General features: G+C 49.1%; 1 protein-coding gene across 2 annotated transcripts in view; it reads left to right on the top strand.

Moving 5' to 3' along the window:
• Positions 1–22,251, top strand: part of MCAM (melanoma cell adhesion molecule) — a 31,753-nt gene that overhangs the window by 7,951 nt on the left and 1,551 nt on the right. Inside the window, exons 2-15 of one of the 2 annotated variants that reach the window (XM_088138974.1) lie at positions 8,185–8,315; positions 9,761–9,971; positions 10,100–10,170; positions 11,473–11,560; positions 12,940–13,119; positions 14,104–14,231; positions 14,981–15,119; positions 16,498–16,613; positions 16,890–17,031; positions 17,126–17,250; positions 18,695–18,827; positions 19,661–19,693; positions 20,236–20,377; positions 21,249–21,366. In XM_088138974.1, the coding sequence (XP_087995100.1) occupies positions 8,185–8,315; positions 9,761–9,971; positions 10,100–10,170; positions 11,473–11,560; positions 12,940–13,119; positions 14,104–14,231; positions 14,981–15,119; positions 16,498–16,613; positions 16,890–17,031; positions 17,126–17,250; positions 18,695–18,827; positions 19,661–19,693; positions 20,236–20,377; positions 21,249–21,366 (1,757 nt within the window). The remainder of the gene's footprint in view (positions 1–8,184; positions 8,316–9,760; positions 9,972–10,099; positions 10,171–11,472; positions 11,561–12,939; positions 13,120–14,103; positions 14,232–14,980; positions 15,120–16,497; positions 16,614–16,889; positions 17,032–17,125; positions 17,251–18,694; positions 18,828–19,660; positions 19,694–20,235; positions 20,378–21,248; positions 21,367–22,251) is intronic. The other variant, XM_088138975.1, reaches the window with a different exon arrangement.

The raw sequence follows: 22,251 nt of genomic DNA, 5'->3' as shown, positions 1-22,251 counted from the left end.
TCAAGACTGTTGCTTGGGAAGGGGAGAACGAAGGGATGGGGCTGGAATGGGGAAGCAAGGAAGGCAGAAAGGGGGCTGAAGCTTCTTGGTAGCTCCCCTTCCAGACCTGGCTGGGTTCCCTCCCCACTCATTGCTTTCGCAAGAGTTATTCTGGTGGCATTTCTACCAGGCTTTCTTTTAACGTGCACTCAGACCAAACCAAATAAGTCAGCATGCAGACCTAAACATAGCCATGGTGAGAATAAGCCAGAATTTGGGATGGTTCAAGCTGGGCCAAAGATAAGCCCAAGTTTGATGCTTGGAGTTCATTCAGGTGTTGCAATCATGGATCGACTGAATCTCATACCTGGTGCTATGATCGGTTGGGATTCTGAGTCATCCTATATCTTCTGTAGCTTTGCACAGACAAACAGGCAGGCAGGTTTCAAGGAATGGTCCAGGGAGCCTGAGAAAAGTTGCAGAATCTGGTCAATGTAGGGCTGGATGCAAAAGCTCTGCGTTCTGGCTCTCTTATGGGGGCACCTGGCTGAGTTTCAGATATTTTCCTTCTTGACCTAATGTTCTCCTTCTGTCCCCCTCGCTTTGGCTTCATCCAATTTGGGAAGATTTCGTGGATCCTGAGGTCTCCTCACGTCTTTGTGGAAACAAAAATGGGTGTTCTTGTGGCAAGTGAGGTCATGTGCATCAGGACAGTTACACCAATGACATATCGTTGGCATGATGCTGACCTAATGCACATGACATCACTTGCCACATACCTCTGAAAACAGAACCCTCAGCCCCACAGGCTGTGCAATTGATGAGTGAAATGGATCATTGCTGAATCATTTCTCATGTACTCAAGGCCTAGTTTTCTGCTACAGTTGGGTCTGTACTAACTCTGTTTTAAGATAACTCTGAAATAAGAGTGAGCACCTGAGATTGATTTTTGTCCAATGGAGAATCCAAAGACCCAACATGTAGGATTAGAATTCAGATGCCAAGCCTGGTTTGAAGGATGTGAGCTTGGAATCGTTAGAGTTTATCTTAAACTCTGGTTGGTTTTCACCATGGTTTGTTGAATAAACAGAGCAGCCAGATTCGTGTCTCACAAAGGTGTTTCTCAGCAACCTTAAGATGTGTGGACTTCTACTCCCAGAATTCCCCAGCCAGCATGCTGGCTGGGGAATTCTAGGAGTTGAAGTCCACATATCTTAAAGTTGCTGAGATTGAGGAACACTGACTTACAATAGGCTGTAGCCCTCAGCCTGTCATTCGTGGGCAGAAGAACTCCAGAGAGCAGCTCTGAGATACAACAGAGTAATAGGAATCTTGTGCAAACGTAACAGATGGGGAGTCATCGGCACCCGCTTCATTTAATCGTTTCCACCTAGGGGTTTGGGCTGGCAGCAGGATTGCAACCTGGCCTGGACTGAAAGGGGCTCCAGACTAGAGATGCCAAATTGTCTTTCAGCCCAGATCGATCGATCTATCATCTATCATCCATCTACCTACCTACCTACCTACCTACCTACCTTCCTATCTCCTTCCTTCCTTCCTTCCTTCCTTCCTTCCTTCCTTCCTTCCTTCCTTCCTTCCTTCCTTCCTTCCTTCCTTCCTTCCTTCCTTCTTCCTTCTTCCTTCTTCCTTCTTCCTTCTTCCTTCTTCCTTTCTTTCTTCAAATGTATATGGCCACCCATCTTAATCAACTAAATCTGGGCAGATAACAAAGCATAAAAACAAAAACATACATATACTGTATAGACAATAGAAAATACCATAAAAGAGGCTTTTCTCCTTTGTGCAATGCCTGCAAAAGCCTAGAGATGATGGGATGGAACATGGCCTTCTACTTTTCTCTGTTGTTATGGTTGGTCACACAGTCAGCCAGATGTTTAGACTGGATTTGGCATTTTTGTCCACCTATCAAGTCCTTTGCAAGGACCTGGGATAGGCAGGTGTTGTTTGATGGTGTTGAGGGCATCGTTGCAGGATGGAGGCTGTTCCAAGTAAAGCTGCCTTTTGCAATGGACTGATGGTGATGTTGTCAGTGCCGATGGTCTTCAGGTGGTGCTCCAGATGTTTTGGGATTGCATCCAAGGCGCCTATAACTATTGGGACTATCTTTGCTTTCTACTTCTATTTGCAGGTGTTTGTATCTTGTGATTTTCTCCAGCTCTTTCTCTTCTCTTCTGCTGTCTCCAGGTATTGCAATGTCCACTATCCAGACTTTTTGGACATTGCAAATTGTTGTTGCTGTTATTATTAGGTTCTAGGGAATGCGTACCATGTTCTGGAGGAGAGTCAGACCCCCCCAGTTCCCTTTTCTCACCCAAACCCCCCTTAGAAAGGAGCAAAGAGAATCATTTGGCCAAACAGCTGTTGCTCTTCAATAACTGTTACTTTTAAAGGATTGTCCCTCTTCTCCAGATCATCTCAACGCTCAATGTACAAATCTTCTCAAGGAAGGCTTCACCTTTTCACGAAACCTGCCCTAGACATTTTGACATCTCCAGTCCCTTCCCATCCCCCAGAAGCCCTTCTTGCCCAAATCTTGACTGATGCTTGCTTGGGGAGGGGGCATTCCAAGCCCTGCAGAGCTTTCCAGAGGGGGGTGGGCTGCGGTCAGATCTGGTCGTTCTTGTTCCCAAAAGGGGGGTGTCTCTGTTTTCCCCTCCTTGCCTCCTTTGCCCGGGCAGTTCTGGGTGGGCGTTTGGAAAGGGGAGAAGTTTTAGGAGAGAATGGAGCTTCTATCCACGGCTCCTCTTCTCTGCAGCCTTTGCCCCGTCCAGAAAGTTTTCCCGGGATCCTTGGGGCCTTCTCGCCTTCAATAAAGCCATTGTGTTGGGGGGCTCCCCCTACCTTCCTTCAGCGAGGTGGAAATTCGCCTCTGAACTTCGCTCTGGGCTCCAGGCCTGACGGGAAAAGCTGGAGGGCTCATTTCGTCAGAAGGAAGTGGGGATTCCAGATCAGAAGCCCATCCAGCAGCAAAGCCCCTTTTGTCTGTGCGCCCACCCTCCCTCGCTTGGGCTGACGGCCCCTCCGTTTGGCCAAACGGCCCATTTCTCCTCTGTGCCCCCCTGCTTCCCCAAGAGGGTTGGCAGCAGCTGCTCTGACGTGCCAGCCACGAGCCTTGTGCCAGTTTTAGGGACAGCCGAGGAACAAAAGGCATGTTTTCTGACTTGTGCCGAGTGGCACGCGGTGAACATTCCTGGCGCATGAGTTTGTCGTGCAGGCAGGAAATCGTCCAGAGGGCCAGCATGGATAGTGAGAGGACAGCATCGAGGGCTCGGTCCTCCAACCGCAAACCCTGAACAGACCCAGCACCCTGTCCCAATCCACCTTTTAAGGCTTGCTCTGAAAAAGAGTGTTGCTAAACTTCAAAACTTGGTTATTCAACCTTTCCCAACTCTGCTCTGGGCTCAGGAATAATCAGCGGTGGTTCCTACTTTTACAACACCGAACCTCCATAATCGTTCAAGCCCGGGGAGATTTGCTGGTATCGGACTTTGCAAGGCTGGCTACTTCATGATAGGGTTTGGCTGCTTAAAGTGGGTCGGCTTTCATCCACCCCTCCCCATCTTGCTAGCCCCAGAGGCATTGCAGGTTGGGGTGTGGCAGCAAGGGGAGAGGGGGGGTGCAGCTAGGAACCAGGCACCCCAAACTCAGGTGTTCCTGGGCGGCAGCGTGTGGCCTTCAGATCCCTGCAGAGCCTTAGCAGGTGGTTTCTGGAAACCTGATGGAAATTTCCAGATCCCGTAAGGAGTGATTTTTTCAGAGCACGAGAGATTCTCTGACCTTGTTAGAGGAAGAGCTTGGTTAGTGACGGTGACTCTAATTATCTTGAGCTTAAATGCAGTGAATATTGATCATCTTTACAGGAGCTGAATTGCAGAAACCGTTCAGAAAGATGCAAGTTCTGCTTCTTATCTTGGTTGTAATTCATTATATTGTAATTCATTATATTGAGGTGCACACACCCCTTTTCTCAAAGGTAGCTTCCTGCCTTTTCTAACCTTGTGGACAGTTGGGCTTCACTTCCATTGCAGGTTAATCTGTAGCCGAGTTCATCGATACACATCATACCTGTGTGAGGAGGGTAGGGATGTAGGAAAAGGCACCGGAGAATTCATGTTTTGACTCAAGATCAAAACTCAGGTTAGATGTGGTGCTCAACATCAAGGGGAAAAACCCAGAAAGTTACAAAAAAGGAAAACAGGACCTGTTCTTTCTTATTCCGTAGCGCAGGACATGGAATAAGACTCTTAAGTCGCAGAGAGGCAAGTTCTGATGGTCTGTTAGGAAAAACTTTCTAGTAGGAAGAGCAGTTGGATCGTGGAACCAGAGGGCTTTGCTGGAGATGTTGAACAGAGGTGGAACAATCATCTGTCTGGGACACTAATGTTTGAATTCCTGCACTGAGCAGGGAGGTTGAATTTCATGGTCCTGGCCAATTCTGTGATTCCCTCTTACCTGAGTATGGCTTCTAAATTCACAGCAATACCCTCATGGGAGTCCTGTTTGGCCAATAAAGGCAGATTATTGAGTTCTTCAGCATGTAGGTGAGGACTATTGGTTTGAATTGTTCCCTTGCAGTGGCAAGAGTTATATATTGGCTCATTCCTGGGCAGTATCCTACAAGAATGTCCCCCACCTCTTCAGATTTGGCCACTTAACAGAGTGGCTTTCTCTACACCTGCTCATTGCCAACTTCTGCAGCACCAACCAAGGCCTCCATCCCTCTTTTGTCTATGCCAGTGTCTCCTGAAGCTGGTTTCTCTCCACTCTGCTCACTGGTCCTGAATCCGCCACACCAGTTTATTATTATTCTGATTTATTCCATCTTAATCAGATCTGGAATTAATGTTGGGGCAAGGCACCTAGATGATCTTCCTGGAGTTGCCATCCGTCCTTTTGGCTGAGCTGCAGGACCTTGAGATAGTCCATCCTGCAGAACATGAACCAGAGTCCTGGGCCTGTGACTCCTTCATTGGCTGGAATGAATCAGGGCTCCCAAGTGCCAGGAACCTTCTCCAGAGGTCCAGGCAGGGCTGTTTTATGCACTGCAGCTTGTTTTCTTCCTCATGCCCGGACTTTTCAGCCTCCACTTTCCCAAAGCCCAGCCCTAACACCAGATCGATTTAAGCCCATTACTTCTCCCCTGGAGTGCAGCCAGCAACTCCATTACTCGCGTGGAGCTGGGAAGAAGCTCAGCCACCGGCCCATCAGCAAGCATCCCTTGCTTCACCCATGGAGATATTTTGAGGGCTCATCAAAGAGGGAGTGGAGGGGCAGTCATCTGGGCGGCTATCTGGATTGTTCACTCAGCTCCTCTCTGCTCCCTAAGGATCTCCAGCCCCATCCAGACCTCTAAATGAATGGTGCCTCTCTCTCTGGCCTTGCAGCGTTCAGGGCCAGAGTCTCCAGACAGGAGCAGCACATAAACCAGAGCAAATAAGTAAATAGATCAAGCTGTTGAAGCTTGTCCAACCCAGTGAGTCTGGCTTTGTAGGCTGGTTGCATGGAAACATCACACCCCATCATGCTTCACATTTGCTTATTGCTGAAGGTCATCTGGGCTCACTCTGGGGTTGTCCGTAGTGGTTTCCAGCTGGGTAAGTATGTTGGTTTTCTTCGTCCCTGTTTTGGAAGAGGCAAAAGGCCGTGCTCTGGGCTGCCAGAGAAGAGGCACTAAACTCTTGCACGTGCCCCCTGATTCTTCCAGAAGCTGCCACCAAGCCAGTTTTCATCTATAGGATGAAAACAAAATTCAAGATGGTGGCTGTGCAATCATGGTCTTCTAGCAAAGAAGAATCTGGTCTCCTGTTAGCTAGAAGTTCCAGTGGTCAAATGTGTGGTTCTTTTTGGATCTATTGCCTGGTGAAGGGATTATCCAAAGAGAAAAGCAGTGGAGCAGAGTGGATTCACCCCATTTCTTCAGCCTAGGGCTCAAACACTGAGTTTTGAAGGAGGAACCCTTTGTTTTTCTTGTGCTGTTCTGGTTTGCTCAAATGGTTGTCATGTTTATTGGCACCTACAATAACCTTCCTTTAATTCAGCTTGATTTCTGGTGACCTCATGGACACATCCCTGTAATTTTCCTGACAGCAGTACGGAAGTGGTTTGCCATTACCTTCTCCAGAGGTTTTATCCCAACTCCCAGTCTGACCAACACCTGTGGGATTTCCTGGTAGCTTCCCAACAAAGACTAACCAGGTCTGGCCTCACTTTGCTCTTTCTAGATCAGCCAAGGACAGTGAGGTTCTGCCGTCTTCTGCAGTGATTAAGATGCTCCAAGCCACCTAGTTGGGTGGCCCAACTTGGCTGGCTGGTCATACTAATCTTGCAACCCAGAGAATTCCCCAACCTGTGCCTAATTGATAGCTTGGTCCTCATTAATGGGAATCTCATTATGGGCTTGCCAGTCCTTTGTGGCTGCTGGTGCTTTTGTGGGAGGAGACATGGTAGGTGGGATCCCTAATTCTCTCCTTGCTCCAGAAGTTCATCATCAAGGGAGGAATATTTAAGAATATTTAGTACCTGCCCTTCACCCTTACCTCAAGCCTGATGGACCCCTAGTGAATCATATCACTAGCTGAGCTCTTAATAGCTGGTATTTAGTCTAGCCAAATAAACCTCCATATTTAGAAGATTTGGATGTCCAGTGGAGCTCATAGGGAGAGTTGTGGCTTCCTGGAGGTTGGGAACATCATGATGTGGGAAGATCATTAACCCCTTGGGTCTTTCTCTCTGACTCCCTCCCTTCTCGACTTCCCTGTTTAGAGAAGCTGGATTCTTGCAACATGAGAGCCTGGGTAAAGGAAATAATCAGAAGTAATTTGGGATTTCCTTTCATTATGCAAAAGGAAGAATTGAATCCCCACCTGCTAAATACAGAAATCATGCCCACTCGGTGGTTGCTTCAAAACCCAACAGATGTTCAGCAAATGCTTGGGTTCTTCTCCAAATGGGAGGGGGAGGGATTGTGGGGCACAAGAAATGGTGGGGCAAAGCAAACAGAGCTGCAAGGGAGAGGCCCCTCTTGAACAAGAATGGTCTTGTGCAGGATATTCATCCCCAGATCTGCACCTGCTCCCTTGCAAACAGCTTCAGGAAGTTGCTACGGCCTGTTCTACCCATTTGCTGGTTTTGAAGGGATGGGAACAACCGTCTCTGTGGTGGTCTGGGAGGAAATGCAGCTGTTGCCCCCTTAAAAAAAGACAGAGCCAAAGAGGGTTATATTTTGGAGGGAGGCTGATGGCTCAAACTCAGGACCAACCAAGAGGATTTTGCCCAACGGGTGTATGGAAGAAACAGCAGGCTAGGTGATGGTTTGGTGGGATCTTCTGGTTGGCTTCAGAAGAAGCTTTGGCGGTACACTGGATTGGGGGTGGGGGACAGAATCCTCCAGCCCTTCTTCAGGCTGGAGCCCTGCAGATGAGAACGATGGGGATTGGTCTGGTTCATTGGAAGGCCTCCAGGTTGAGGGCAGGAATTACCCAAGGTACCGTTTTGGTGAGAGGTGCGCCTTCAGTTTGACTTTAACGCATCCTGAAGAAAGAAGTAAACATTCTGTGGGCATTTGCTGTGTTTCAACTTCCTACTGTGACTGCTCTGTTTTGGGGGAGAGGGGTCCCCAGCTTTCAAACCCTTTCTCCCAGAGATGAATTTCATGGAGAGGACATCAAGTGTAGAGATTAAGGAACCTTGATGGACCTTGATGGAAGTATGCAAGAACCATTACCTAGGTCAGTGCTTCTCAACCTTGGCAGCTTTCAGATGTGTGGACTTCAACTCCCAGAATTCCCCAGCCAGCAAGGGGAACTCCCAACTCTGGGAGTTGAAGTCCTCACATCTGAGAGCTGCCAAGGTTGAGAAGCACCGACTTAGGCAAAGGGGGTGAAACATTCTTTAAGTTCTGGGAAAGAAGGTAATGTTTGGAAGCGGGTCAGGCGGATCCCTCCCTGATTCACTGGAGCATAGAGGAGGAGAGGTAAAGTGCCACCAGACTGGTTAGGATAGCCCGCCTCCATAAAGTATAGTTCTAATCTTCCCATGGAAGATTTTCTGGTCTGGTCTGGTCTTCCTAATGGGGTTGACGTGAGGCCATGTGGTAGTGGCATCCCCGTGGAACCCAAAAGCCAAGATAGGCACGACTGTAACCCCTTAACTCTGATTTCCTTTCTTTTGTTCTTTGTCCCCCAGGAAAAGCAGACGCCTATGTGGAAGTTTCTATGCCAGATGTGGTAGAAGCAGAAGTTGGGAAAACAGCTGTAATTAACTGCCAGTTCTCTCTCCCAGAGAACACCAGCTATGCTTACATCAACTGGTTCTCTGTAAGTCAAAAATGAGCTTTGGATGAGATTTTGGCTTCTGTGGGGTCCCGCCAAGTGTGGAAGCTTCTGAGTAACACAGAGCTCTGGGCATGCTGTCTTATCTCCCCCCCTTGTCTCCTTTGAAACCCCACATTTTGCAAATCAAAACCACAAGTGTCAAATGGTTGGCCCACCGGAGTGGACAGTTCCAGAAATTAGAGTTCTGGATTGTTTTGAAGTTTGCCATCTTTTATCTTTTATTGATTTTATTGTAAAGTCTTTGATTGTTGCAAGTGGCCCAGAATCACTGAGAGTCAGGCAGCATACAAGTTTAATGAATGCTACTACTAATAATAAGAATTATAGAAGCAGCCAGTGGTAGAATAAAACGCGATGGCTTCTTACTTGCTCTAAATTGTTGCAATTTTTTCAAAAATTAAAAATAGCTAGAATTGATCAGTTTTAAAAATAGGTTGACTTTATAAAACAGGATTAAGGACATTTCTTCCCTGGATCAGGAAGTTCAACACTGCCACCATCTGGCAATTTATTTTAAAACTACTTCTGGAGGAAAAGGCTTGGTCCTACTTTTAAGGAAGTTTCAGTAACACTCAATTTGTTGGAACATGGCTGACTTCTGAAAAAGGTCAGCATGAACACTGGGTTTTTTAAATACATCGGTCTGGGCTATAATACAGTTTTAGGATTAGTGACTCGTTCACACTGAGTGCAACTAATGGAGATGTCATGGACATATAGTTGGGCAACAATGCAGAAATGTTGGGCCATTTCTTCTCGTGGGATATTTTTTTGATGTCCCCATCTCACTTGTGGCCAGAGATTTCTGGTGATTTCCCCATTGGCACTAACTAAGTCTGATTCTAGGTTGCTTTTCAAGATCAAACAAGGTCAAGAGTTTGTACCACCTTTGAGGTCCTTTGGGTCCTTTGACCCAAAGCAGAATAGGTGTGTCTGAAAATCCTGTGTCAATTTCCAATCAATGTCATCTTGCTTTGCTTGGAAAAAATGCACCAGATTCATCCTGGTGTGCCCACTTACCCCCAGCCATGAATACTATGGCTGCTCCTACACCTTCTCAGTCCTGAAATCTGAGCTTGGAAGCAGCAATGTAATTCTTCCCAGCCATTCCAGCTGCTAGTGGATTTCAGGTCAATCGTGTTACATCATCTTGATTCTGGGCTGCAGATGAAGAAGACAGAACTCCTCAGGAGAACTGGAGTTGGCCTAAAATGGCTCACCTCCAGGGGTGTCTGCAGGGTATGGTCCAATCCAGGCGACAACTACAACAGTTGATGCCCGTCAAAACCAGATGGAGCTTCAGTTGCACCATTGTGGTTGCCAGCTTGACTATGGCCCATCCTCTGTGGACACTCTGTGAGTCATCTCTGTTCCTCTCTGCCCTTGCCCCCCTCTCCCTTGCTTGCTCCCTTCCTCGGATGTTTCAGTGGGAAAAAGTCTCACGGAAGAAAATCATCTACATGATCCAAGACAAGGAATACTGGGAAGAAGACCAGTACAGGGACCGTCTGAACATTGCCAAGAACTTTTCCCTCATCATCAGGAGGGTGACTCCGCAAGATGCAAAGATTTACATCTGCCAGGTGGGGCTCGGCAGCCTCGGCGTTAGCGAGAACCGGACCAAGCTGCAGGTCTCGAGTGAGTAGTCCAGCCCCACCAAACCCACGTCTTGGGTTTGGGGGTTTTGCAAGCAAGGTCCAAGCAGTGGAAGGCTTCTTCCTTCGGCCACGCAGCCTGACCTCTGCCTTGGTCCTTTCCTCTTCCAGAAGCCCCAGAAGCACCTGAGGTTCAGCTGGTGGAAGGCGGATTGAGGGCCTCCGACCCCGAGGTTCAGAAGGTAGGAATCACTCTCTGCTGCCTGGATGTGACACTGAGGAGCTCTGCGGTGGTGCTTCTCCCCGAGACTTGGACCTCTGTCTGGTCCCAGCATCCCCTGATCCTAATGCACCCAGCTTCTGTTTTGAACATGCCAACAGTGCCATTTCTGGTCTGTGTGGCCTAGGAGCAGGGGGAGGTCAGAAGACTCAAGAGGGCAACTATGCAAAGACCCACTCTTTTTTTTTAACGTGGTTGCTACATTGCCATCTTGACTTTTTGAGGTTCCACCTCCCTGCCCAGAAGGTAACTTTTTTTTTGTAAATATAGGAACATTTCCAAAACCATGTGGGCACCGGGCAAAGCTGTTAGGACCATTCAGGGTTGGCATTTTCTGTCATTCTCTCTTTCTTGCTTCTGGCCAATGATGGCTCCAGTATAAATCATGCCATTTTCATGTGTTCTCACTTTTTTTATTTTAGTTCACAGATTGGGGTAAATTTGGGGCACAAATTCGGCATTTGTGTGACTACATTTCATACAGGCTTAGATGGGGTGAGATACTGATGTAAAAGTATTGGCTCTGTGTGAGCTAGGTTTCCTTGCTTGTTCAGCTTAAGCCAGTGTTTCTCAACCTCGGGAACTTTAAGACGTGTGGACTTCAACTCCCAGAATTCCCCAGCCAGCCATGCTGGCTGGGGAATTCTGGGAGTTGAAGTCCACACGTCTTAAAGTTCCCGAGGTTGAAAAACACTGGCTTAAGCTGTCCTGAATCAAATCCCCATTGTGACTTCAAAGTGCATTTATAGTTTCTAATGATATTCTAAAAGGAAGTAAGAGATGGAAAGGAAAGGAGTGGGGACAACGCAATTAGCTAATCCAAAATTATTTTCCCCTGAACTGTTAGATGCCAACATTTTTCTTCCCAAACATGAAGAGTAGAAACTTGCTTTTAAAAACTGTGACATTTCTCTAGGTACCAAATTTGCCCATTGCTGCTGCCTTTAACAGAAAACCTCCCTGCGGGAGAAAGTGTCTGTTTGGGGGCAAGGAGAGAAAAGTATTAATTTTATCTGTAGAAATCCTTGGAGCCCAGCAGGCCTGCACTGAATAAGGGGCTGATACAGTCTGCATCGACTGTATAGAATCAAACGGATCACATGCCTGTCGCCCAGTGTAGATTCGCCCAGAGTTTTTGCTTTTAGCTTTGTAAAAGGCATTTCTACCTCCGGCTTGGAACTTGAACCCTGAACCCGTAATAATAACTGAGCTGTTCCCACTAGAGATGCAGAGCCTGATCTTTGTCAGCATTTCTGTTCTTCAGATAGCGACGTGCGTTGCCCACAACGGCTTCCCGGCTCCAAGCATTGCGTGGTACAAGAACGGGGAGCACCTGCGCCCCAAAGATGGAGGTATGTCCTACCGTTGATGTTCCCCAAAGGTCGTCCCAGGCATGGAGCGAGCGAAGGGCACGGTGTCACCCGGGGAAAGGCAGGGCTTCTGCAGATTGGCGTTTTATTATCCAGGAAAACCGGACTGCGTCCTCGTATTGCCTGTCCTGTGGGTGGGAACAGTGCCATCCACTTCTGGGGGCCAGGAGAGACTTGGTCCCCAACAGTAAGTTTTTAATTCACTTGGGTGACCCGTGAGTATGATGGCTATGGGGAGCCATGGCTGAAGAGCAAAGGGGTTAAGAATAAACCGAAAGTGGGAAATGAGAACTCCAAACTGGTGGGTCAAGGAAAAGATGAGGTGGAAGCCCTCCCCCTCTGGAGGAGGAGGTGACCCTGTGGCCCAGAGGCCCTTCGGACCCTCTGCCCTATAGGATGATGGTTTAGTGGTGGGCAACACTCCTGAATCTGGCCACGTTGGCTAAAACAGCCTGGTTACACGAACAAAGGAACCTCTCGTCGTCTGAATGTACGATGCAGTCCTTGATCCACTATCTCAGAAACGGATCTATTAAATGTGACCAGCCAAAACGATGAGCCTTCCTGGGTTAAGACCTGCCTGTTTAGGAAGTTTACAATAAGAAGGCTGTTAGATGGAGTGGTAAAGTCAGAAGTTCTTAAAATTGTACCTTAGTTGAATTGCTTTTCGGTTGTTACTGCCTTCAGAACAGACTTGATGCTCCTTCGAGATCATGCAGGCAGAGTCTGCAATGGTTAAGGAATGAAGGAAAGTTTCTCAGCAGATTCTGGACAAAAATAGGAGGAACCTATCACTTTCTCCCTTGGTCAGGAAATGATGATCTTTGCAAGTGCATTGATCTTTGGAGTGTGCTGGGTCAGTCATGTGTGTTTTTTTCCAGCTTTTTTGGAAAGTTTCGACTTTTGAAAAGCACTCCTAGACCGTTTGTATCATAGGCTGGAGTTCTGTTCTGCTAGACCATCTTGAGTATGTATTTTTGGCTTAAGTATCTTGTAGGAACCCAGACAGTTGTGGCTTGTACCATAAACCATGCTTAAGTGAAACTAGGGCTTAATGCTAGGCATGAACCAATCAAAGGGATCTTAATCGTGGATTGCTGAGAAACAGAGAAGCAGCACTATTTCTGTTGTAAGATACCAGCATTGCATAGGATATGCACTTCCAGACAAAACTGGCCAAAGAACCTGGAAGATTTTTTTTCTGTCTTGTTGGTTTCATTGCAATTGGCTACATTCAGACCCCATTACAAAAATTAAAATAAAACGGTCGTTTTCTCAACACTTGGAGCACGATGGGTTCTTCTCTGAGTCAGTTCTTTGGAACAAGTGTCATCCCATTGCTTGCTTTCTCTCTCCCCCAGAAATAGGGGTCCACGCTACCGTCATCACGGAATCCAGTGGGCTGATCACCGCCCGCAGCATGCTTTCATCACGAGTCATCAAAGAGGATCACGAGGCCCAGTTTCACTGCCAAGTTAATTATACGCTGATGGGGACTAACAAGACCGTCATGTCAGAGAGCTTCAGAATCAACGTTTATTGTAAGGCTGGACTCAGCGGTTGAGATGAGACAGTGCTTGATTACCCTGGCAATTTAGATCAGTGTTTCTCAACCTTGGCAGCTTGAAGATGTGTGGACCAACTGCCAGAATTCCCCAGCCAGCATGGCTGGCTGGGGAATTCTGGGAGTTGAAGTCCACTCATCTTCAAGTTGCTAAGGTTGAGAAACACTGCTTTAGATGGATGTTCTGCTGGGAAAGAATGCTCAAAGTGGGTTATAGTTAGAATATGTACATCACAGATGGGGGTATGTGCAGGATATGGTTAAAATAAAAAAAGACAAAATGGCAGCCATAACCTGTGTTTTATGTGTGTTTGTGGACCCCTGGACACAGAGTTACATGAAATTTCTGGTGATTAAGTGGATACCACATCCATGCAGTTTTCTTGGCAAAGGATGTGATTCGCCACTGAATTCTGACATCTTGGTCTATCTTGATATCCCTGGGATTCCCTTGGGGTCTCCCATCCAAGTATGAACCAGGTCTGACCCAACTTAGCTTCCAAGGCCAGACATGGCCATCTAAGTGCTGCCATCTGCTGTATTATATAGATTATTAATAAATTGATTGATTGATTTTAATACACACACTGTGTGTGTTGTGTGCGTGTGTGCATGTATGTATAAACAATGAAAACAAATACTTGGATATGTCTTTATTTCTATCCCATTTTCAGGTTAATGGTTTTCCCAAGGCAGTTTTCATTGCGTGTAAAATACAATGAAGGTTATTTTAAAAGGACCTAAAATCTTTCCCACAGGGCCTTTGATGGTAGCATGTTAAATAAAGTGTTGGAGCAGATTGGGATCCAGAATAATAACTGGCCAGGGCAGTCTGGGTACTTCAGCTAAACTCAACATTCCCAGCCCTGCAGATGTTCTTAAGCTATGTTGGACTTCAGACCCCATAATTCGTGGCAGCTCATTCCAGAAGACTAATGATTTTGCTCTGATGTGCTCACAGATCCCACCCAGAACCTCAGTTTTGTGCTTGACCGACCGAACCAAGAGGTGAAGGAGGGGGACAACCTGACCTTGCTCTGCGAAGGCGATGGGAACCCACCCCCGGAATACACTTTATTCAGGACGGAGGTGAGCCTGCTGCCCCAGACCTGCCCCGAGTTACTTCCGACCACCGTTGCTGGACACGAGTAGCAGTTTCCTGCCTTTGTGAGATGGGAAATAAGTGCTCAAAAACTGCACTTGTATACCCAGAAGTGTATTTTAAAAAGGAGAGCAGCTTCCAACTTCGCTCAGACACTAACCCAAAAATCTTGAAGTGACCCCTAGCAATTCGGAGCAAATCACTGCAGTGTAACATGATGGAAAGTAATTGGTCATAGTTTTCAATTATCGGAGTCGACAAATCCGGGGAGGAGCGGATGGTCCCTTGTGTTCCTATTGTGAACAATTCCTTACCTTGTGGTATGGAATCCCCAAGACCTGCGCATGTGTCTTCGAGGCTTCCCTCTAAAATCATGAGGACTAGAAACTCTGATTGTCTCCTTTCTCCAATCTGTTGAGACCCCTTTGAGAGAGACGGTAAGGGCTGGGTTTGGGCAGACACTTGACTGGGTCCCTGAGCTGACAACTTTTCTGCCCAGAACACTGAACTGTCCTGGCAGGATTCATACATCACCTTGAAATTACTAACGATGGCTTAAGCTAACCACGTAAGATCGCGCGAATGCAGCCTTCCAAGCTTGACTGAGCTGTTTTTACCTGTCAGATGCGCCCTGTTGAATGGCTGACTGACTCCTGGGGGAACGGGAGATACAGTAGGGAACTGCTGACGGAGATCTTGATGCACCCCTTCCCTCCCTCTCTTCTGCCCTGGACAGGACAGCACATACTCGCCCCCAGACGGGAAGCTGTCCTTCCCCAGCGTCGTGAGGAACGACAGCGGTCTCTACTGGTGCAGAGCCCTTGATTTGCAGACTCTTGAGGAGCTAGTAGCCTCCGTGGACCTGTTGGTAAACTGTGAGTAAGCTCCCTGTGCTCATCTCTGATTTCAGAGGAAAGTTACAGACGCTGCTTCTTCGTAGGGACTTCCAGGCCCCGATTCCAAATTTCATCCACTTGCATTGGTGGCAAAGTGTTTCTCAAAGAGGGAAGGCTTTTTTTCTCCGTTGTGGCTGCTGCTGCGTTATTAATAAATCACTGGCAGATCGGTTAATTTTGCAGTTGATCGGAAGGAAAATAAATATTTGCCAGCCCTTCGAGGTGGGCCAGATCAAGAGACAGACACCGCTGGGATTCCAGGAAGGCTTCTGTAGTGTTGTAGGGCATTTCAAAAGAGCATTTTGAAAGCCTGTCCTTTTTTATCCTAACAAAATTAGGGTGGGGTTATTCTGAATATCTTTCGCATGCCGGCTTCAATCTCTGGACTGCGTAATCACTCCTCCGAGTCCCTCCTTAGCAGTTCTTCCATACAGAGTCATCTCCAGATTTCTTCGCAGTATTCCAGAGGATTTGCTTGTGCAATACCTTCTGGACTGAGCCAATCTCCCTCAGCTCCTCCTGGAGAAACACAGAATTTTGCACATCTCCGACCAGAGTGCATAAAAAGGCATCGTGGGGCAGCCAGAACGGGGGGATTAGTGCTGGCCCCAGAAATGAGAAAAGCACAGCAGAGTTCCTTAGGTGAAAAAACCAGCGTAGAACTCTTCAGAGTCAGAAACGTTTCACGGCCTAAGCGTTGTGAACCAAAGTCCACCGTAGATGTTTGCTGGAGCAACCAGAACATTTGTTAATGCAGCTGCCCCCCCATCTTTCCTTTGAGAGTTCAGAGTGTCGTGCATGGGGGGTCTTTCCTCATTCCAGCCCCACAATCGCCCTGCAAGATGGGTGGGACCAAAGGGAAGTGGCCCAAAGTCATTTTGGGAGCTTGGCATAACCCTGCAGGAGTTAGAAGATGTTTTTCACAAGACCCTGGTTTTGTTCCCATTGTTGGGGAGGGAGAGAAGTAAGTGGAGCAGATAGAGTGGGGGTGGGAACCCCCCAGAAGGGTCCAGATCCTGCTTTGGAAGGCTCAAATGCAGGGCTAAGGAGCCCCAGACCTGTGGGCTGGGTTGGCACAAGTTGGACCTGGGTAAAGTGGGGCTGCGTCTTCTGTGGGTCAGCACTGTGCGGTTATCCATGGAGCGGGAGGGGGCGTCAAGGTGGTGACTGCACGATCAGAGCCCTGCCTCTTTTTATGTGTGTGGCAATGCATGAAAAAGGGGCGGGGCTTCAGTCAAATAGCCGTGGGTGCCATCTTGACTTTTCTGACCCCCATGGGTGCCCCGGGTTAACCCAGCCATTCTCTCGGCAGACTGTGCCTAGATTATCCCATCACTGGGCTGTTTCTCTCCTCCAGACCTCGACGTGCCCTCCATCTTCCCCGCTGAGCCCCAGGAACCAGCTGCTGGGGAAGACCTGCTGCTGACCTGTTCCGCAACAGGGTCCGGCCCCTTGAAATTCCAGTGGCAGCAGGTGCGTCTCTTGGCTGTGGAGCGGCAGGGGTGCCCAGCGGGGTGGGCACCTGTGGAGCAGAGGTGGGCTGCAGCTGACCATGGGGGGGCAAACGGGGTGGCGGGCAGGGCAGCGGTGCCAGATGGGCGGGGGGCGCCCTGCACTTTGTGGAAGTCAGGAGGAGGTGGTGGGTTGGAGGAAACCAGGTTGGAGAGGACGATGGAAAGAGCCGGCAAAGTTCTCAGGAGGGGAGGAACGAAAGCAAGGAGGAGCGACACGGCAATCTTTTTGTTCTAGGGAGGGAAGCCCATTGCGGACGGTGCCATCCTGAACTTGACTAACCTCTCCTACAAGAAAACGGGTAACTACACCTGCATGGTGACGATGCCGGACTTCCCCGATTTGGCACGCACCAGGCACATCTCGGTTGCTGTTCGAGGTAGGTCCTGCCTGGCTCCCGCCAGCCCTTGCCCTCTCCAGCACTCCTTGGGCGGTAAGGCAGCGCCCAGCACCTGCCCTTTCTCCCCCTGCAGCAAGGCCCGAAAAAGCGGTGCGCAAGCAGACGTTGACAGTGCAGGAGGGGGAGACGGTGGACCTGACGTGCAGCTTCTACTCGGTGCCTCAGCTCAACATCACCTGGAGTATAAGTAACGAGACGGTATGCGGGCCCCTGACGTAAAGAAGATTTGGGACTGTGTTGAATGTTAGCAGGATAATTCTCCCCAAACTGGATCAAATTAGGGGTGTGAAGAGAAGCCAACAAAAGAAACTGGGCTCGAAACTGGGATGGCTCTAGCTGCAACTCTTGAGATAAATACTCTGGTGCGAAAATACCCCCCCCCCAATGCCTCCCTGTTAGAGAGGCAGTGGGGCAGAGGTTTGGGGCACCCCTCCATTCCAAGCCCCCCTTCCAGAGGGGTCTGCTATGAAGAGGTCGGACATCAGGCACTTCCTTTTGGAAAGGAGCCCCTTCTCAAAAGCTGTCAGGCCTAGCCCAAAGAACTCCTGGAGACGATGCAGGTTCAATCAGCAAGGTTTATTTGCCAGCACCTGTTTACAGAAATCTTCTCAGACTGACCAGCAGTTCCCAGGCACAAGTCTCTACTATCTTCTGGAATGCTTAGGGATGCGCCAGCTTTCTCCGCTTATCTCCAGAGCGTTGCTCTGGAGACGAGAGCACCGTTTTCACCCCCCTTCCTCCATTCCAGTCCATCACAAAAGCCCACTGATTCCCCCCCTTTCCCCTGATCTCTGCCTTGGCACAGAAGCCTCCGGTGCTTCGGGCTGAGCCGTGTGGCGCAGACTCACTGGGGCTTGCCCAACGTATCGTGCCAGAGGGGTGCATCAGGGTGTTGTGCTGGGGTGACAGGCTGACGGCCTTCTTTCCAGAAAGAAACTAGGGCCAGGGTGGAAAAACATGGAGCCCTTCCCTGCCTGGTGGGATTTAAAAACACACTTCTCCCTCTCTGCACAAGAAGCAAGACTCCATCTTTTAAACTTCTGAATAGTTGAGAAGGTGGATTATTGATTATGTGCTATCACATCGTTGTGGACTCTTAGTGACCACGTGGACAGATTTTCTCCACAACAATCTGTCATGCTGGAGAAGACCTGGTCCTTCAGGCCTTCCAGTGGTGCCCCATCACCACTGCAACTGAGTCCATCCCCCTCGGGGCCGGCTGTTTCTTCTCTTTTCTTCCACCTTTCCCAGCATTCAATCCTTCTCCGAGAGTTGGGTCTTCGCACAATGTGTCCGAAGTAGGATCATTTGAGCCTGGTCATCAGTGCCTCGAGTGAGAAATCTGGGCTGATTTGTTCGATGATCCCTCGGTTTGTTTTCTTGGCTGCCCGCGGTCTTCTCAGGAGTCTTCTCCAACACCAAAGTTCAAAAGAGTCAATGCTCTTCCTATCCTGCTTCTTCAAACTCCAATAGTTGAAAAGAGCAAGGGAATAAATAGGGCTGGTTTTCAGAGACTTCTCTGAAGCTTACCTCCTGGGATTGCTAGTCATAGTTTCCTGCATTTCTCCCATTTAAAAATAATAACCTAACCCATTATTTAATCCCCCTCAACAAAGTATGAACTGTCCCATCTTTTCTAAAGGTAAACCCAACCAGAGAGAAATACCAGTATAACAGCACTCTCTCAGTTTTGGTCACCAAGGAAGTCCTGAAACAGGATATCCGCTGCACTGCTCAAAACGAGTTGGGTATGGCGGAGCAGTCCTTCGAACTCCGTAAGTAGTTTCCCCACCTCCTTTACTGGCCCCTGTGCAAGGAAAACAATCTGTCCTGTTTGCTGATCCATCTTGGAGGGAACTTGGGTTCTAGAGCTTTTGCAGGCTTCTGAAAGCTTCCAAAAATAAAATTTGGCTCGGAAAGATTGGTCAGAATCTCATGTGAACTTGCCCAATTTCGAGGTCTGTGGGAGGGCAAGGGCCGGACAACGCTGTTGAGCCCGAGATTTATTACTGAATTTTTCAATCCCATCTTTTTGGGTTGTTCCAACACTCCGAAAAGTTGCACTTCTTCCTGAATAAATCATGGGAAAATTAAGTGACACCAGTGACTCTGTATTCATAATTGTAGAACTCATTCATCTGTCAGTGGCCTGGTTGACAGGATACGTTTGCTCAGTTTACTGAATTAACTCCTTTTTCTGAGTTTATACATGATGTTGCATCACTGACAGACTAAATATACTGGTTTAACGTATGTGTGCTGAACTAGAAAAGGAACCTAAAGAAGAGTAAAAGTCAACTGGGTTCACATGGTTTGCAGATGGAGGCCCTAGGCCTTGGCCCAGAGTGGTTCACAGAGTTTTGAAAGCCTTGCATGGAATCCCTTAGCCCCCTGCCCCATGGTAGCATTGAAAAAGGCACTGAGGGTGCTTCCCCCCTGCCCAAGTAGGACCATCTTGCCTCCTGAGCAGGGATGGGAACAGTTCTCCGGGTGCTTTTCAGAATGCAACACGCTGAACCAGCTGTAAACCAGGGGCAGAGGTCAGGGGCCAGAGGCAAAGCTACACATTACCTGCTTGGTACCCAGTGTCTCTCTTATTCCTTTCAAGGGCCAGAAACAAAACACCATCCTGACAAGATCGGTAAGTGGTTCTCTTTTAGCCACAATCAAACAAGCATTGCAGGCAGGAACGTCATTGCAGCCACTTTGGAGACACCCTCCCTGCAGGCGCCCCATTTGCATGCTGTTGGGGGTTTGAGTGCAATCCACAGAAGAGGCTGCAGACCAGGGGAATTCTGGAAGTTGAAGTCCACACATCTTAAAGTTGCCGAGTTTGAAAAACACGGCTCTAGACCACGCCTGCTCCCTTCCCAGCCCAGCCGAGCTCTGCGCGCGCCACCGTTGCAATTCACACAACTCTCAGGCGCTGCTGCTGGCGAGAATCCCACCAGAAGCGGAGGGCGCCTGTTTTGGGGGGTTCTGCTTAGAGGCGGCTTTTTGGCTGTACAGCCCACCCTGGGATACCTGGCAATGCCTCCCCCTCTGCCGAGCCCCCAACCCCGGGGCTGGCTTGGGAGGCCCACCCAGGGCTCCTTTTCCAAGCCTTGCCCTTGTTTGTGCATCAAGCGGAGCCTCACCCAGAATGGCCGTTTTGTTTCATTGCTGCCTGCTTTCCTCCCCCAGAAACCGTACCGCAGGAGAGCAAAGGGGTGATCATCGTGGCTGTCATTGTCTGCCTGCTGGTCATCGCCACCCTGGGGGCCGTCCTTTACTTCCTGCACAAGAAAGGCAAACTGGCTTGCGGACGGTCCGGAAAGCAAGAAATGTAAGTTTGAGGCCTCTCCTTGGCAACTCAACCACTTTCCCCTTGCCTGCCCCTCTGAGACCACACGCTTCCCAATCTCATTGCACCCAGCAGGCGGCTTCTGATGGCAGGGGAGGGGGGGGTCGGGTGGCTTGAACTGCTTCTGCTCCCCATCCCCCCACGGCAGCATTCAGGAACCTCCATCCTCCCCTTCATCTGTCATGGTCGGTGGGGATGACCCCGGGAGACAGGAGGAAGAGCTGCAGACCGAACAACTGTCGTGGAAAAGGTATCTGGGCCCGCAGGAGGAGGGAAGGCATGGGAAGCATTTCAGAAGGGACCCTTCCGAGTTTTAAAAGGAGGGGAGGAATATGTTCAGTCTTGCAAGATTGACATTAGCCCTTTGAGATAGCCCAGAGAAGCAACACAATGAATCCTAGTTCTAAATTTATCGTAAGGTGACATAAATAGAATCTTGCAAGACTAAACGTATTCCTCCCTTCCTTTCCTTTTATTCTCCGGAAAACTCGGGAGTGTCCCTTGTGAAATGCTTCCCACACCTCGCCTCCTCCTGCAGTCCCAGATACCTTTTGCACGATGGTAGACCGGTCTGCAGCGCTTCCTCCAGTCTCCCAGGGTCAACCCCACCGACCGTGACATAATCGGAGCGTCCAACTGAGCCGAGGGCCCATTGTACGTCCTTTCACCTGCGTCGAGCAGCTGTGCCTCGTGGTGCTTAACCTCTCGAGGAAGAAATGGGGAGCAGAGACAAGGACGCCCCTCCCGCTCTGACCCACAGCCCCCCGCCCCACAATTCCTTTCCCGAAGCCCCAGCTGGATCTGTCTCAACACTGTTGCCCTCCTCCCTCCTCCTCCTCCTCCTCCTCCTCAGCACAAGGCCCGAAGCACATAAAGACGAGATTGTAGTTGAAGTAAAATCAGATAAACTTCCCGAAGAGGCGGGCCTTCTGCAGGGTGCCAACGGTGAGAAGAGATCGCCAGGTGACCAGGTAGGCAGCTCCTGCTGGAGAGGTGATGCAACTGAAGGGGTGGGGGGTTGCTTTCCTGCAGCGTCCTCCTCCTCCTCTGTATCCCGGGGACCTCCCTCTGGATTGGTGCCGCCCATTCGGGGTGCAAATGGGCTTTTCAGCAAGCAGTTTCCCTCTTAGTGGATTGGATCCTTTTCTCCCCTTGGCCAAGTCAGAGGCCTTCCCTCCTTGACTTGCCCTATCAGAAACCCAAACACCCAACCCTCCTTTGCAACTTACTCTAGTTGTACCAAAGTTTGGGTGCTGCTGGGCAGTTTAATACAGACTGCAAATCACTTGCCTCTGTGACCTTCTAGCCCAGTGTCTCTCAACCTCGGCAACTTTAAGGCACACCTCTTAAAAGTTGCCGAGGCTGAGAAACACTGTTCTAGCCCATCCCATTGCCGCTTATTAGCAGGTGCCAGGCAGCATCTTCCTTTGCATCCACAAAGTGGGCCTTCACCCTGAACCTCTGCCTTTCTGCAGTCGGGCCACTGCTTCATGGCACCCTCCCTGGCTGGGATCACAGAACAGGCTGAAGAAACCTAGCTGACCTTTTTGCACCACAAGGGCTTTTTTTTTTAAAGTTGCGCCGTGGGAATCCAGGCAGTTGGCAACAACACAGGGTGCAAACACAGGGATGAAGTTAGTGCAGGCAACGAGATAAGCCTATTCTGCAGACGTGCCTCGTTTTCACTGCTCCTTTTGAACCCAAAGCACCCTTGGCACCTTCTGTCCTCTCCTTGTCGGTGAAGGAAGAGTGGTTTGTTTGCAATCTCTGCTGAGAGTCCTTAAATTCCAGCATGTGCTTTGCTCTGCCTCAAAGCTTGTCACTTGCTCTCATTCACACAGTTTGCTCCCTGTGCA

The sequence above is a fragment of the Python bivittatus genome, unplaced genomic scaffold, assembly GCF_059951505.1.
Source record: "Python bivittatus isolate LINGU-HERP-01145 unplaced genomic scaffold, Pbiv_v1 ctg000320_np1212, whole genome shotgun sequence".
In the NCBI taxonomy this organism is placed as follows: domain Eukaryota; kingdom Metazoa; phylum Chordata; class Lepidosauria; order Squamata; family Pythonidae; genus Python; species Python bivittatus.
Note: the sequence above shows the minus strand (reverse complement) of the source record. Positions and strands in the feature narration are given on the sequence as shown.